Here is a 16,670-nt window from a genome sequence, read left to right as displayed (position 1 = left end):
TGGTTTCATAGAATAATATGATTCTACTTGCTTTGGGATTGCTATTAACTTAAGCAGTGATGTTCTCATCATTCATAAATATTTGGCACATTAATAAACATATTTTAATAGGGTGTGCTGGTAACACTTGTTTCAGAATGCTTCTATAGAAACTTCCTTTCAGATATTATGACACTCAGCATGGTTCATAAAGATCATTTGCTTCAGAAAGCCAGGTTTCTCTGGAGATGAATTCTGTATTTTGGTCAAAGTTGAAATTCTGGGGTTAAACATTAACATTGGGAAAGTTAAATCTGGCAAACATGATGGTTTTTTTAATTAATAGGTGTCACTAAGCATGTAGGTGCAGGGTGGCATACTGAGTAACAGACATAGAGAGTACCTTTAGCGAGTAAAAAAACAATCCATTCTTTTTCTCATGTAAGTGGTGTGATTGACTGAGGAAATTCCCATATCAGCCAAGGTCCTTTGCTGTGAGGTTCATTTGTAAGGCAGGTTTCTCACTTAATGAGAAAACAGGTGTAATTTCAGAATGGGCAGGGGACAGAGTCAGGGAATACCTTGATCTTGTACCTTACCACAGTGTAAGGGAATTGTAAACAAATTCTCTGTTGTAGGTTTGCTTATATTGTTTCTGTTCCCATATCTTGATGCTTTGTTAGTGGGTTCAGACAAGTATTCTGACTGAAGTCGGGAGCTTAAAGAACTAAATGAATAGTAGGAGAGCATGGGCTATGTGTGTAGGCTAAATGAAGAGCAACCAAGATCCAGCTACACAATGGAGAGAGTTGGAATCCAAGAAAGCACGTTTTATGTAAAGGAACGCGTTTATTAACGATGGCTTAACAGAATAAGCTAGAAAAAAGTGTGGGTATCTAGAGAACCTGCCATTGTGGCTTACCTTAAGTAGGGCTGGGATCTAGATAATGAGAAAAGATTTTGCTCCCTTGGTGGCCAGGAGCTTCAGAGAGTGAATTCTAACTTAGGCTGGTTGGAATAAGATAGTCTTAGGAAGAAAAATCAAATTCAGAAAGAGCCTGTCAAAAAAGAGCCTGGATTGGTTTATCTGGTAAGCTGGACCAGGCTAAGCTCTATAATACATTGCACTTGAGGTTTGTACACTCGATGAGGCTCTCTTTTTGATTAGGCAGATAATTGTTTTTTTGAGACATAGTCTTGCTCTCTGTCACCCAGGCCAGAGTGCAGTGACGCAATCTCAGCTCACTGCAACCTCTGCCTCCAGGGTTCAAGCAATTCTCCTGCCTCAACCTCCCAAGTAGCTGGGATTACAGGTGCCCACTACCACACCCAGCTAATTTTTGTATTTTTAGTAGAGGTGGGTTTTCACTGTGTTGGCCAGGCTGGTCTTAAACTCCTGACCTCAAATGATCTTCCCGTCTCGGCCTCCCAAAGTGATGGGATTATAGGCATGAGCCACTGCATCAGCTGGCAGATACCTTTCATCTTAGAATGATCCACTACTAAGAAATCTTCCCAAGAAAATTAAAGAGGACAAGACTGTTCTATGAGAAGAAATTCCTAAGTCCTCACATGGAGACCCAGGGAGGAGACGCCACTACCTGGGATTTCATCATGTAGATGCACCCGTGTAGTGATACAGATCTAATGAGACACTAACATATCACACATGTGGGCAGTTGGATCTGTTAATAAGGGCATGCTGCTAATGAAGTTAATACTAGAATCAGAGGGTACTTGTGGGTATGTGGTAACTTATGTAAACAGAGCCCCTGTGAAGCATCTGTATCCGAATCAGTGATAATCTATCATCACTGTTGGAGAAAAACTTCATGTACACAAAAGCACCAGTATTATTGCCTTTATGTTTGGGGTTTGCCTTTGCATATAGGTTCTTGTTTCATGTGAGTTTACCACTAGAAAAAGTTACTCTTTTTTATTATTACTGTTTTTGTATTACAGAAATTGATGACTTGGATGCCATTGTACCTGCAGTAAAGAAATTAAAAGTACTTTCATACTGAAAACAAATCAAATCATTTTTACTGTGTAAATTGTATTCTTAACATTTTGTATTTTGTAGGATTGATCTTATTTTGAGACAAGGGTTGTAAAATGTATTTGCTCTCAGAATTCATCCCCTTCTTAGTATTAGGTCATTCTTCATCTCTATAATTTTTATTAACTTTGAGATTCTTATACAGAAAATAGTTGCAAGGGTAAGGTAATTAACTTTAGATCCCTTCATTTCTTAAGCAATTATTGAGTGCTTAAAATTTAAGGTTGTTTTAGAGTGGAGTTTGTGAGTAAAAGAGGAGCCCAGGGAGACAGATTGCAAGTAGTAGGTTGCAATCTTTTAGATTCAGGTTGTAGTAATCTTTGAGCCACACCAAAGAATGCCAAGGGCTCTCTAAATTTAGCCAGTAGGAAGCTACTGCTCTCCTGGCAAGGATTAATTGGCACATTCTGTTAAGGTACCCCTCATGGCAGTTGCCCTTTCAAAGCAGGAGGAAGAAAAGGAAGAAAGAAAAACTGTTTCATCATTTCTGTTAGGGTAGGAAATGCATCATAGGGTAAAATGGATGAGTAGATAGAAGTCTCTCATTTAAAAAGTGTCTTTTGCAATCTTGATGTAACGCACTTTTTATAAGGACTTGAGATCTCAAATAAAATTTTTGTAAAGAATTTCCAAACATAAGTGTCCTCAGTGATATGCTTGTATATTACTGACAAATAATGAGTCATATTCTCTTCCTAGGCTGAACCTTCCTTGGGCAACTTGTACATCCTTGCTGCATTTTCTGCAAGAGTACTTTACTTGCTGCCTTCTGTTTGTTCTGTATTCTCAATATTTAGTCACGTTTTCTTAAGGGTCAGTGTTCTGCCTCATACCCATGAGTACAAGCCACTTTGGACTATTCTTCTCCACTTTTATAAGCAGCAGGTCTAGGAAGATTTCTCTGTCATTCTGGTTGGTGGGCATATAGACGATTATAACACATTTCCAGGAAGCAGCATGGTGGAATGGTGAGTAAATGTCAGCAAACAAGCATCCACATCCTTGGTGTTATGACCTTAGGGATCAGACATAAGATAATAGCCTCCTTCTAGATTTAAAATTCTTTGTCATGATAGCCTGCAGTTACATTTCTAAACACTAACTTACAATTTGTGGAAGAACTTGTGTCTTGAGGGTTGGATACAAAAAGTATTTGGATATTCAATAATGTAAATACTATGAATTGATTAAATTAGTCCAAGAAATTGATGGCAGGGCAAGATGGCAGAATAGAAGCCTACACTATTGATCCCCACTGCAGGAACACCAAATTTTAGCAACTATCTACACACAGAAAAGCACCATCACAAGAACCAAAAATCAGGTGAGCAATCACAGTATGGGTTTTAACTTCATATTGCTGAAAGAGGCATTGAAGAGGGTTAGAGAGATAGCTTTGAATCACTGATGCCACCCCTCCCTGACTCCCTGGCAGTGGCTGCACTGTGGGGTCTGAGTCTGTGCACTTGCGGGAGGGAGAGCACAGCAACTGGGGCACTTCACATTGAACTCAGTGCTGCCTTGCCATAGTGGAGAGTAAAGCCATGCTGGGCTAAGCCAGCGCAAATGCATGGAGGGAGCATTTGGACCAGACCTAGCCAGAGTAGAATTGTCCATTCCAGCTATCAGAACTTGAGTTTCTTGGCAAGCCTTGCCACCGTGGGCCAAAGTGCTCTGGGGTCCTAGGTAAACTTGAAAGGCAGTCTAGGACACAAAGATTGCAGTTAATTCCTAGGCAACTCCTAGGCTGGATGGGCTCAGAGCCAGGGGACTAGGGTGATACATGACCTAGGGAGACACCAGCCAGTGCAGCTAAGGGAGTTCTTGCACCACTCCTCCCCCAACCCCAGGCAGGCAGCAATGAAAGTGACTCCTTGCTTCTGCTTAAAGAAAGGAAAGCAAAGAGTAAAGAGGACTTTGCCTTGCATCTTGGATACCAGCTTAGCCACAGTAGGTTAGGGCACTGGGTAGAGTCACAAGGCCCCCATTCCAGCCCCTAGCTCATGAACATTTCTAGGCACACCTTGGGTCAATAGGGAAGCCACTGCCTTAAAGGGCAGGACCTTGTTCTGGCAGGATTCATCACCTACTGACTAAAGAGTCCTTGGGCTGTGAATTACTAGCAGCAATTCCCAGATGGTATGCTGTGGGCCTTGGGCTCTGAGACATGCTGACTTCAGGTGTGACCTAGCACATTCCCAACTGTGGTGGCTATGATGAAAAACTCCTCTTGTTTGAGAAAAGCAGAGGGAAAAGTAAAGGGGACTTTGTCTTGTCATCTTAGGTACCAGCTCAGCCACAATAGAGCTTTTGGGGTCCCTGAGGCTTTTGGGGTCCCTGAATCCAAGCCTAGGCTCTTGGACAGCATTTCTGGACCCTGCCCTGGTTGCCCACTGCCCTTCAGGGTGAGTCCCAGGCCTGGCAGCATTCACCACAAGCTGGCTGAGGAGCCCTTGGGCTTTAAGTGAACATTGGTGGTGGTCTAGCAGAACCCCCTGTGTGCCAGTGGTGGTGGTGGCCACAGAGAGAAGCCCCTCTGCCAGAGGAAAGGGGAAGGAAGAGCAGGAAGGACTTCATATTGTGATTTGAGTGCCAATTTGGCCACAGTAGAACAGAACATCAGGCAAAATTGTATGGTTTTTGACTCTAATCCCTGGCTCCCAGACAGCATCTCTGTACTTGCCCAGGGCCTGGGGAAACTTGACACCCTGAAGGGAAATACACAAACCTAGTTGGCTTTGCCACCTGCTGATTGTAGAACTCTAGGGCCTTGAGTGACTGTAGGTGGTGGTCAAGTAGTGGTTACAGCGGGCCTTGGGCAAGACCAGGTGCTATGCTGGCTTCAGGTCTGATCCAATGCAGTCCCAGTGGTGGTGGCCATCGTGGGACAGAGAGAGAGGTAGGTGGTGGTCGAGTAGTGGTTACAGTGGGCCTTGGGCAAGACCCAGTGCTGTGCTGGCTTCAGATCTAATCCAATGCAGTCCCAGTGGTGGTGGCCATGGTGGGGCGGGGTGGTGGGGGGTGCGTGGCTGGAAGAGATCAACCGTAGAGTTTTTATTTTATTTTTGCTTGTTTATGCAATCAGTGTTGTCATCAGTTTAAAATATTGAATTATAACTTGCAGTAAGCCTTTCAGTAACCTCAAATCTAAAAATAAATGGATTCAAAAAATGTAAAAAACAAGAAATTAAATCATACCACCAGAGAAAACCACCTTCACTAAAAGAAAGACAGGGAGGAAGGAAAGAGGGAAAAGAAGACTACAAAACAACCAGAAAACAACAAAATGGCAGGAGTAAGTCCCTACTTATCAATAATAACATTGAAGGTAAATGGACTAAACTCTACAATCAAAACACAAAGAGTGGCTGAGTGGATGAAGAAACAAGACCCAATGATCTATTGCTTGCAAGAAACACATTTAGCCTATAAAGATGCACATAGATGGAAAACAAAGGGATAGAAAAAGGTATTCCATGCTATTAGAAGCTAATAAAGCAGGAGTGGCTATAATTATATTAGACAAAATAGATTTCAAGGCAAACACTAAGACAAAAATGTCATTATATAATGGTAAAGGGGTCAATCTAGCAACAGGATATGCTTGTAAATACTTATGCTAATACTGGAGCATGCAGATATGTAAACTAAATGTTATTAGAGCTAAAGAGAGAGAGATCCCAATACAATAACAGCTGGCATCTTCACCACATCACTTTCAGCATCAGACAGATCTTCCAGGCAGAAACTCAACAAAGAAACATCAGATTTAATCTGCACTGTGGGACAAATGAATCGAATAGATATTTACCAAACATTTCATCCAAAGGCTGAGGAATACTGAAAATTATTCTCCTCAGCACATGAATCATTATCAAGGATAGAGCATATGTTATGTCACAAAACAAGTCTTAAAACATTCAAAACATTGAAATAACAAGCATCTTCTCTGACCACAATGGATTAAAAGTAGAAATCAATAGGAATCTTGGAAACTATACAAACACATAGAAATTAAACAGTATGTCCCTGAATGACCAGTGGGTGAATGAAGAAACTAAGAAGGAAATTGAAAATTTTCTTGAAACACATCTCAAAACCTATGCGATACAGCAAAAACAGTAGTATGTATGACAGGAATTTATAGCTATACGTGCCTACATCAAAAAATAAGAAAAACTTCAAATAACCTAATGATGCATCTTCACTCTTTTCCCATTTGCCCTGAGAATACTTGCCAGGGGTCCTTACAGCTGCAGTGTTTACCTTAAGATAACTTTGCCATGAAATAGCTCATTTTTATTATTTTCACATTGCTGTAATATATTTACTTTGGAAACAAAATATATCATTATAACATTCTGTTTTTAGTAGTGGTATTTCCATTTACAAAATGCAATAATTATCAGCTGCTGAAATTGTCAAATCCTAGAAAATGTAGCATTCCTACAGGTGATGTTAAGATCATTCTCAAACAGGTGTTGGCTGAAGATTTGTTTGACGAATCTGATTTTTCTGAAATAGATGATTCTCATGATTCCAATGATTCTGACGTTAGTTTTGTTTAGAAACAACTACAAGAACAGTTTTTATATTTTATTTTCACATTGAAAATCAGTCAGATTTGCCTCAGCCTCAAAGAGCATGTTTATGTAAAATGGAATGAGCACTGGCAGCGAACTGCACTTTTTTTTTTTTTTCTAAACAGGAAAAGGTTAAAGAACTAGAAGAGCAAGAGCAAACTGAACCCAAAATTTGTAGAAAAATAATAAACACAGGAATATATGAATTAGAAATGAAGAAAACAATACAAAAAATCAATGAAACAAAAGTTGGTTTTTTGAAAACATAAAATTGACAAAACCTTTAGTCAGATTAACAAAGGAAGACTCAAATAAAATCAGAGATGATGAAAGACATTACAACTGATACTGCAGAAATTTAAAGGATTATTAGTGGCTACTGTGAGCAACTATGTGCCAATAAATTGGAAAATCTAGAGGAAATGGATAAATTCCTAGACCCATACAACCTCCGAAGATTGACCCATGAACATGAAATCCAAAACCTGAACAAACCAGTACAAGTAATGAGATCTGAGCTGTAATAAGTCTCCCAGTAAAGCCTGAGAACCACTGGCTTCACCGCTGAATTCTACCAAACATTTAAAGAAGAACTAACACTAATTCTACTCAAATTATTCTGAAGAATGGAGGAGAAGGGAATACTTCCAACCTCATTCTGTGAGGCCAGTATTAACCTGATAGCAAAACCAAAGACACATCAAAAGAAAACTAGGCCAGGTGTGGTGGCTTCACACCTGTAATTCCAGCACTTTGGGAGGCTGAGGCAGGTGGATCACTTGAAGTCAGGAGTTTGAGACTAGTCTGGCCATCATGGGGAAACCCTGTCTGTACAAAAAATGCAAAAATTAGCCAGGCATGGTGGTGTGCACCTGTAGGCCCAGCTACTCGGGAGGCTTAGGTGGCAAAAAAACAAACAAAAAAAAACTACAGGTCAGTATCTCTGACGAATATTGATGGAAAAATCCTCAACAATATCTAGCAAACTAACAACACATTAAAAAGATCATTCATTGTGTTGAAGTAGGATTTATCCCAGGGATGCAAGGAAGATTCAACATAAGCAAATCAATCAATGTGATACATCATAGCAACAGAATGAAGGGCAAAAACCATATGATCATTTCAATTGATACTGAAAAAGCATTTGATAAAGTTCAAAATCCCTGCATGATTAAAAAGAAAACCCTCAAAACATTGCGTGTAGAAGGAACATACCTCAACATAATAAAAGCCATATATGACAGACTCACAGCTAGTATCATACTGAAAGGGGAAAAACTGAAAGCCATTTCTCTAAGATCTAGAACACAACAAGGTTGCCCACTGTTTTTCAAAATAGTAGTAGAAGTCCCAGCTAGAGCAATTAGACAAGAAAGAAAGAGCATTCAAATTGGAAAGGAAGAAGTCAAATTATCCTTATTTGCAGATGAATATGATATTTGGAAAAACCTAAAGACTCCACCAAAAAACTAGAACCAACACATTCAGTAAAATTGCAGGATACAAAATCAACATACAAAAATAAGTAGATAGCCGGGCATGGTGGCTCATGCCTGTAATCCCAGCATTTGGGAGGCCAAGGTGGGTGGATCACGAGATCAGGAGATTGTAGCCATCCTAGCTAACACGGTGAAACCCTGTCTCTACTAAAAATACAAAAAGAAATTAGCCAGGCGTGGTGGTGGGTGCCTGTAGTCCCAGCTACTCGGGAGGCTGAGGCAGGAGAATGGCATGAACCCAGGAGGCGGAGCTTGCAGTGATCCCAGATCGCGCCACTGCAGTCCAGCCTGGGTGACAGAGCAAGACTCCATCTCAAAAAAAAAATAAATAAGTAGACTCTGCCTCTCCCTCCCCCTCCCCCTCATCTCGACGGAGTTTTGCTCTTATCGCCCAGACTGGAGTGTAATGGCACAGTCTCGGCTCACTGCAACCTCCGCCTCCCAGGTTCAAGTGATTCTCCTGCCTCAGCCTCCTGAGTAGCTGGGATTACAGGCACCCACCACCATGCCCAGCTAATTTTTGTATTTTTACTAGAGACTGGGTTTCACCATGTTGGCCAGGCTGGTCTTGAATGCCTGACCTCAGGTGATCCACTCACCTCGGCCTTCCAGAATGCTGGCATTACAGGCATGAGCCACTGTGCCAGGCCAAAAAATAAGTAGACTTTCTATATGCCAACACTAAACAATCTGAAAAAGAAATTGGAAATTTACTCTTGTAAATCCCATTTACAAGAGTCACAAATACAATTAAATAGGGATTAACTGAACCAAAGATGTGAAACATCTCTATGATGAAAACTATAAAACACTGATGACAGAAATTGAAAAGGACACCAGAAAATGGAAAGATATTCCATGTTCATGGATTGGAACAATTAATATTGTTAAAATATCCATACTACCCAAAGCAATCTACAGATTCAATGCAATCCCTATCAAAATACCAGTGACATTCTTCACAGAAATAGAAAAAACAATGCTAAAATGTATTATGGAACCATAGAAGACCCAGAATAGCCAAAGCTATCCTGAGCAGAAAGAACAAAACTGGAGGAATCACATTTCCTGACTTCAAATTATGCTTCAGAGCTATAGTAACCAAAACAGCATGGTACTGGCATAAAAGCAGACACATAGACCAATGGCACAGAATAGAGATCACAAAAACAAATCCACACACCTACAGTGAACTCATTTTTGATAAAGGTGCCAAGAAGATACAGTGGGGAAAAAACAGTCTCTTCAATAAATGGTGCTCAGAAAACTGGATATCCGTATGCAAAAGAAGGAAAATAAGCCCCAAACTCTCACCTTATACAGAAATGAAATAAAAACGAATTAAAGACAAATCTAAGACATCAAAACTATGAAACTACTACAAGAAAACATTGGGGAAAATCTCTAATGCATTGGCCTGGACAAAGATTTCTTGAGTAATATCCAAGAAGCAGAAGCAACCAAAGCAAACATGGACAAGTGAGATCACATCAAGTTAAAAAGCTGCTCCACAGCAAAGGATACAGTCAACAAAGTGAAAAAACAAACCACAAAATGGGAGAAAATATTTGCAGACTACCCTGTTGTGGGAAGTCAGGGACCCTGAACGGAGGGAACGGCTGGAGCCGTGGCAGAGGAATATAAATTGTGAAGATTTCATGGATATTTACCAGTTCTCAAATAATACTTTCATAATTTCTGACACCTGTCTTACTTTAATCTCTTAATCCTTTTATCTTTGTAAGCTGAGGATGTACGTCACCTCAGGGCCACGATGATAATTGTGTTAACTGTACAAATTGATTGTAAAACGTGTGATTGAACAATATGAAATCAGTGCACCTTGAAAAAGAACAATAACAGCGATTATCAGGGAACAAGGGAAGACAACCATAAGGTCTGACTGCCTGCAGGGTCGGGCAAAATAGAGCCATATTTTTCTTCTTGTAGAGAGCCTATAAACGGATGTGCAAGTAGGGAGGATATTGCTAAATTCTTTTCCTAGCAAGGAATATTAATAATTAATACCCTGGGGAAGGAATGCATTCCTGGGGGAAGGTCTATAAATGGCCGCTCTGGGAGTGTCTGTCTTATGCAGTTGAGATAAGAACTGAAATACACCCTGGTCTCCTACAGTACCCTCAGGCTTACTAGGGTGGGGAAAACCCCTGCCCTGGTTAATTTGAGGTCAGACTGGTTCTCTGCTCTCGAACCCTGTTTTCTGTTGTTTAAGATGTTTATCAAGACAATATGTGCAACGCTGAACATAGACTTTTATCAGTAATTCTGCTTATGCCCTTTGCCTTGTGATCTTTGTTTTTGCCCTTTGTCTTATGATCTTTGTTTTTGCCCTTTGCCTTGTGATCTTTGCTTTTGCCCTTTGTCTTGTGATCTTTGTTGGACCCTTATCAGGAGTTTTTGATTTTGTCCTTAGAAGCATGTGATCTTTGTTTTCCTTTTTGCCCTCTGAAGCATGTGATCTTTGTGACCTACTCCCTGTTCTTCCACCCCCTCCCCTTTTGAAATCCTTAATAAAACTTGCTGGCTTTAAGGCTTAGGTGGGCATCACAGACCTACCGATATGTGATGTCACCCCCGGAGGCCCAGCTGTAAAGTTCCTCTCTTTGTACTCTTTCTCTTTCTCAGCTGGCCGACACTTAGGGAAAATAGAACCTACATTGAAATATTGGGGGTGGATTCCCCCGATACTACCCATCTGACAAGGTGTGTCCAGAATTGGTGGGTTCTTGGTCTCGCTGACTTCAAGAATGAAGCCACGGTCCCTCACGGTGAGTGTTACAGCTCTTAAGGTGGCGCGTCTGGAGTTTGTTCCTTCTGATGTTCGGATATGTTTGGAGTTTCTTCCTTCTGGTGGGTTTGTGGTCTCGCTGGCTCAGGAGTGAAGCTGCAGACCTTTGCGGTGAGTGTTACAGCTCTTAAGGCGGCGCGTCTGGAGTTGTTCATTCCTCCCGGTGGGCTCATGGGCTCGCTGGCTTCAGGAGTGAAGCTGCAGACCTTCACAGTGAATGTTACAGCTCATAAAAACAGTGAGCAGTAGCAAGATTTATCGCAAAGAGCAAAAGAACAAAGCTTCCACAGTGTGGAAGGGGACCCGAGCGGGTTGCCACTGCTGGCTGGGGCAGCCTGCTTTTATTCTCTTATCTGGCCCCACCCACATCCTGCTGATTGGTAGAGCCGAGTGGTTTGTTTTGACAGGGCGCTGATTGGTGCGTTTACAATCCCTGCGCTAGACACAAAGGTTCTCCACATCCCCACCAGATTAGCTAGATACAGAGAGTCAACACAAAGGTTCTCCAAGGCCCCACCAGAGTAGCTAGATACAGAGTGTCGATTGGTGCATTCACAAACCCTGAGCTAGACACAGGGTGCTGATTGGTGTGTTTACAAACCTTGAGCTAGATACAGAGTGCTGATGGGTGTATTTACAATCCCTGAGCTAGACATAAAGGTTCTCCAAGGCCCCACCAGAGTAGCTAGATACAGAGTGTCAGTTGGTGCATTCACAAACCCTGAGCTAGACACAGTGTGCTGATTGGTGCATTTACAATCCCTGAGCTAGACACAGGGTGCTGATTGGTGTGTTTACAAACCTTGAGCTAGATACAGAGTGCTGATGGGTGTATTTACAATCCCTGAGCTAGACATAAAGGTTCTCCAAGGCCCCACCAGAGTAGCTAGATACAGAGTGTCAGTTGGTGCATTCACAAACCCTGAGCTAGACACAGTGTGCTGATTGGTGCATTTACAATCCCTGAGCTAGACACAGGGTGCTGATTGGTGTGTTTACAAACCTTGAGCTAGATACAGAGTGCTGATTGGTGTATTTACAATCCTTGAGCTAAACATAAAGGTTCTCCAAGGCCCCACCAGACTCAGGAGCCCAGCTGGCTTCACCCAGTGGATCCCGCACCAGGGCTGCAAGTGGAGCTGCCTGCCAGTCCCACGCCGTGCGCCCAAAGTCCTCAGCCTTTGGGCGGTCGATGGGACTGGGTGCCGTGGATCAGGGGGCGGCGCTCATCCGGGAGGATCCGTCACACAGGAGCCGATGGAGGGGGTGGGAGGCTCAGGCATGGCGGGCTGCAGGTCCTGAGCCCTGCCCTGCGGGAAGGCAGCTAAGGCCTGGTGAGAAATTGAGTGCAGCGCCGGTGGGCTGGCACTGCTGGGGGACCCAGTACACTGTCTGCAGCCGCTGGCCCAGGTGCTAAGCCCCTCATTGCCTGGGACCGGCAGGGCCGGCTGGCTGCTCCGAGTGCAGGGCCCACCAAGCCCACTCCCACCCGGAGCTCCAGCTGGCCCGCAAGCGCCACGCGCAGCCCCAGTTCCCACTTGCGCCCCTCCCTCCACAGCTCCCTGCAAGCTGAGGGAGCTGGCTCCGGCCTTGGCCAGCCCAGAAAGGGGCTCCCACAGGGCAGTGGTGGGCTGAAGGGCTCCTCAAGTGCCGCCAAAGTGGGAGCCCAGGCAGAGGTGGCGCTGAGAGCGAGCGAGGGCTGTGAGGACTGCCAGCATGCTGTCACCTCTCAAAGGGATTAATAACCAGAATATATAAGCTGTATGTCCAAACACCTCTATAGGAAAAAAATCTAATCCAATTAATGGGCAAAGATTTGAAGAGACATTTGTCAAAAAAGAAGTGATAAATGGCAAACAGGCATATGAAAATGTGCTCAACATCATTGATCATCAGAGAAATGCAGATCAAAACTACAATGAGATATCATCTACCCTAGTTAGAATGGCTTTTATCCAAAAGACAGGCAATAATAAATGCTGGTGAGGATATGGAGAAAAGAGAACCCTTGTACACTGCTGGTGGAAATCTAAATTAGTACAACCACTATGGAGAACAGTTTAGAGGTTCCTCAAGAAACTGAAAATAGAGCTGCTGTAAGATCCAGCAACCCCACTGCTACATATCTACCCAAAAGAAAGAAAATCAGTATATCAAAGAGATAACCTGCACTCCCATGTTTGTCCACAATAGCCAGTATTTGGAAGCAACTTAAGTATCCATCAACAGAGGAGTAGATAAAGAAAATGTGGTACTCATACACAATGGAATACTATTCAGCCTTAAAGAGAATGAGATCTTGTCATTTGCAACAGGGATGGAACTGGAAGATCATTATGTTAAGTGAAACAAGTCAGGCACAGAAAGACAAACATCACATGTTCTCATTTATTTGTAGGATCCAAAATCAAAATGATTAAATTCATGGATGGTTACCAGAGGCTGGAAAGGGTAGTGGGGGTGAGGATGGAGGGGAGGTGGGGATGGTTAATGGGTATTAAAAAAATAGAATGAATAAGACCTACTGTTTGATAGCCCAACAGGGTGACTATAGTCAAAATAATTCAGTCGTACATTTTAATATAACTAAAAGTATAATTCGATTGTTTGTAAAACAAAGGATAAATGCTTGAGGAGATGGCTACTCCCATTTTCCATGATGTGACTGTTACACATTGCAGACCTGTATAAAAATATCTCATGTACTCCATAAATATATATACCTATGTACCCACAAAAATTGAAAATTAAAAATTATTGGCAGTATCAAAGTTTGCATGTATCTCCAAAAAAATTATTAGAGGAAATTGCTATGAGACTATTTGGAAAGAAATGTAATTTAAAAGTTAATGTAAATTTTGTCAGCCGGCTTAAGAGCCTGTGGTGTGGTTAAGACTTAGTTTAAAACAGAAGTTTTCAAACTCTTCTTCAGAGGGCTAGGGCTTTATTGAAGGTGCCTCAAGGGCCACTGAGAAGGATAGTGCCACTAATAGAAATAGCTTTAGGCTTTCCCTATCAGATCCACTTTTATCCAATTTTTATTATTAAAAATATAAATAAGAATAGTGCAGTTATTAACAATATTTAAAATGTAAAATGTTGATTTTAAAAGTTTTATTGATGTATCCTTGACATATAATAAACTGTACATATTCAAAGTATACATACAATTTGATAAGTTCTGATATATACTATACACCTGTGAAATCATCACCACAATCTAACAGACATACTCATCATTCCAAAAGTTTTCTTTGCCCCTGGTAATCCTTCCCCACCTTCTCCCCTCCCTCCTATTATCCTGACTTTTATCACTTCCTTGGTTTTTTTTCCAAATAGCTCTGCCACTTTTGTGTGTCTGTATATGCCTAAACCAATGTAGTTTTGACTGTTTTTATAAAACTGGCATCATATTGTGTATATTAAAAATATTTATTTCGTTCAGTATTACGTTTGTACTGTGCATCCATGTTGTTTTTGTTAGGTTCAGGTCATTTGTTTTCATTGCTCTACAGTATTCCATCTATGAATATTCCACAATTCATTTGTTCTACTAGAAGTTGGCATTTGGGTCATTTTCAGTTCTTGGCTACTGTGAATAGTACTGCTATCAACGTGCATCGTCATACACTTGTATACAGGTTTTCTAGAGTATATATCCAGAACTGAGATATATACAACTGGGTCATAGGGGAAACAAAGGGGAAATGTGTATAGTCATACAGGCCATGTACTACTGTACAACTTGAGGCAGTAGCATTTCTATAGATAACAACGTGAATGAAGCTTCTGGAGGTGTACAAAGTGGTGACTTTGGTAGGGAATGTTATCTTCAACTTCAGGAGAAAATGCAAAACTATTTTCCAAAGTGGTTGTACCCATTTATACTCCTCCCACAGCAGTGTATGAAACCTCCCACTTTTCCACATCCTTTTTGCCAATGTATAAAGCTATTATTGTCATTTTAGTATTTATTTCCCTGATCACTAATGAAGTTAAGCAATTTTTCCTTTGTTTATTGGACTTTTGTATGTCATTTTTGAAGTGCTTCTGTGTCTTTTGCCCATTTTTCTATTGGATTGACTTAGTAATTTGTAAAAATTACTTATATATTCTGGACATGAGCCCTTTGACAGCTATATGTGTTACAAATGTCTTCTTCCATTCTGTGACCTATCTTTCCATTTTCCCATAGTGTTTGTTTTTTTTTTTTTGTTTGGTTGGTTTTTTTTTGAGACATGCAGTGGCAGGATCTCGGCTCACTGCAACCTCCGCCTCCCAGGTTCAAGTGATTCTCCTGCCTCAGCCTCCTGAGTAGCTGGGACTACAGGCACATGCCACCATGCCCGGCTAATTTGTTGTATTTTTAGCAGAGGCAGGGTTTCACTGTGTTAGCCAGGATGGTCTCCATCTCCTGACCTCGTGATCCACCTGCCTCGACCTCCCAAAGTGCTGGGATTACAGGTGTGAGCCACCGTGTCCGGCCCTCCCATAGTGTTTTTGTTTTGTTTTTTAAAGAGATGGGATCTCGGCCGGGCGTGGTGGCTCATGCCTGTAATCCCAGCACTTTGGGAGGCTGAGGCAGGCAGATCATGAGGTCAGGAGATCGAGACCATCTTGGCTAACACAGTGAAACCCCGTCTCTGCTAAAAATACAAAAAATTAGCCTGGCGTGGTGGCACGTGCCTGTAGTCCCAGCTACTCAGGAGGCTGAGGCAGGAGAATCACTTGAACCCAGGAAGCGGAGGTTGCAGTGAGCTGAGATCATGCCACTGCACTCCAGCCTGGGTGACAGAGCGAGACTCCATCTCAAAAAAAAAAAAAAAAAAAAAAAGATGGGATCTCACTGTGTTGCCCAGGCTGGCCTTGAACACCTGGGCTCAAGTGGTCCCTCCCACCTCGGCCTTCCAAGTAGTTGGGACTACAAGTGTGTGCCACCACACCAGCCTATAGTTTATTTTTATGAACAGAAGTACCTAATTTTCACGGAGAGATGTGTGGTCTTTTAGTTAGTGCTCTTTGTGTGTTATGAAATCTTGCCTTAGTCACAAGTTGTGAAATTATTCTCCTATATTATCTTACAGCTGTATAGTTTTGCTTTACACAGTCTAATATACCTGGAGTTGATTGATTTTTGAATGTGATATGAGTAAAGGACCATTTCGTATTTTCTCACATGAATATCCAATTGTCCCAGCACCTTTTATTGAAAGGTCTATCTTTTCCCTTTGTTCACAGTGCTACCTCTGTCATAAATTGAGTATCTATTTGTGAATGGGTCTGTTTCTGGGCTCTTTTCTGTTCTTTTGGCCCAGTTGGCTCCCTGCACTAGTACCATTCTGTCTTAGTTATTACAGCTTGAAAATGAACTTTGGCGTTGAGTAGGCGGCTTTCTACCCTTTGTAGTTCCATGTACATTGAATCTGCTTATCAAGTTACACACACAACCTGTTGATTTGTTGGGCTTTCATTAAACATATAATTTGGAGAGAAATGGCATTTGTTGGGTTTTCCAACCTCAAACGTGGCATAGCTCTCCATTTTAGGTTTACTTTAACATTTATTTAAAAAATTTTAGTTTTCTTATAGGGGTTGTTGAATGTATTCATATAGATTGATATTTTTATGCACTTATTTTCTCTTAGGGAACAGAACTACACAGTGTTTTTTTTAACATTGTATCAAGCAAGCTTGCTGAAGACTTTCTGGTTAATTCTAGCAATTTAGATTATCTTGGA

General features: G+C 41.6%; 1 protein-coding gene across 17 annotated transcripts in view; it reads left to right on the top strand.

Moving 5' to 3' along the window:
• The window catches only part of CEP70 (centrosomal protein 70), a 104,187-nt gene extending 101,515 nt beyond the window's left edge, over window positions 1-2,672 (top strand). For 16 of the 17 annotated variants that reach the window (XM_054550213.2, XM_054550209.2, XM_063721523.1 and 13 more), the window contains one exon: window positions 1,942-2,672. In XM_054550213.2, coding sequence (XP_054406188.1) covers window positions 1,942-2,003 — 62 coding nt within the window. In that variant the 3' untranslated portion in view covers window positions 2,004-2,672. 17 annotated transcript variants of the gene reach the window in all.
• The last annotated feature ends 13,998 nt before the right edge of the window (window positions 2,673-16,670 follow it).

The sequence above is a fragment of the Pongo abelii genome, chromosome 2, assembly GCF_028885655.2.
Source record: "Pongo abelii isolate AG06213 chromosome 2, NHGRI_mPonAbe1-v2.0_pri, whole genome shotgun sequence".
Classification (NCBI taxonomy): domain Eukaryota; kingdom Metazoa; phylum Chordata; class Mammalia; order Primates; family Hominidae; genus Pongo; species Pongo abelii.
The sequence above is the reverse complement of the archived record's forward strand: the minus strand, read 5'-3'. Positions and strand labels throughout refer to the sequence as shown.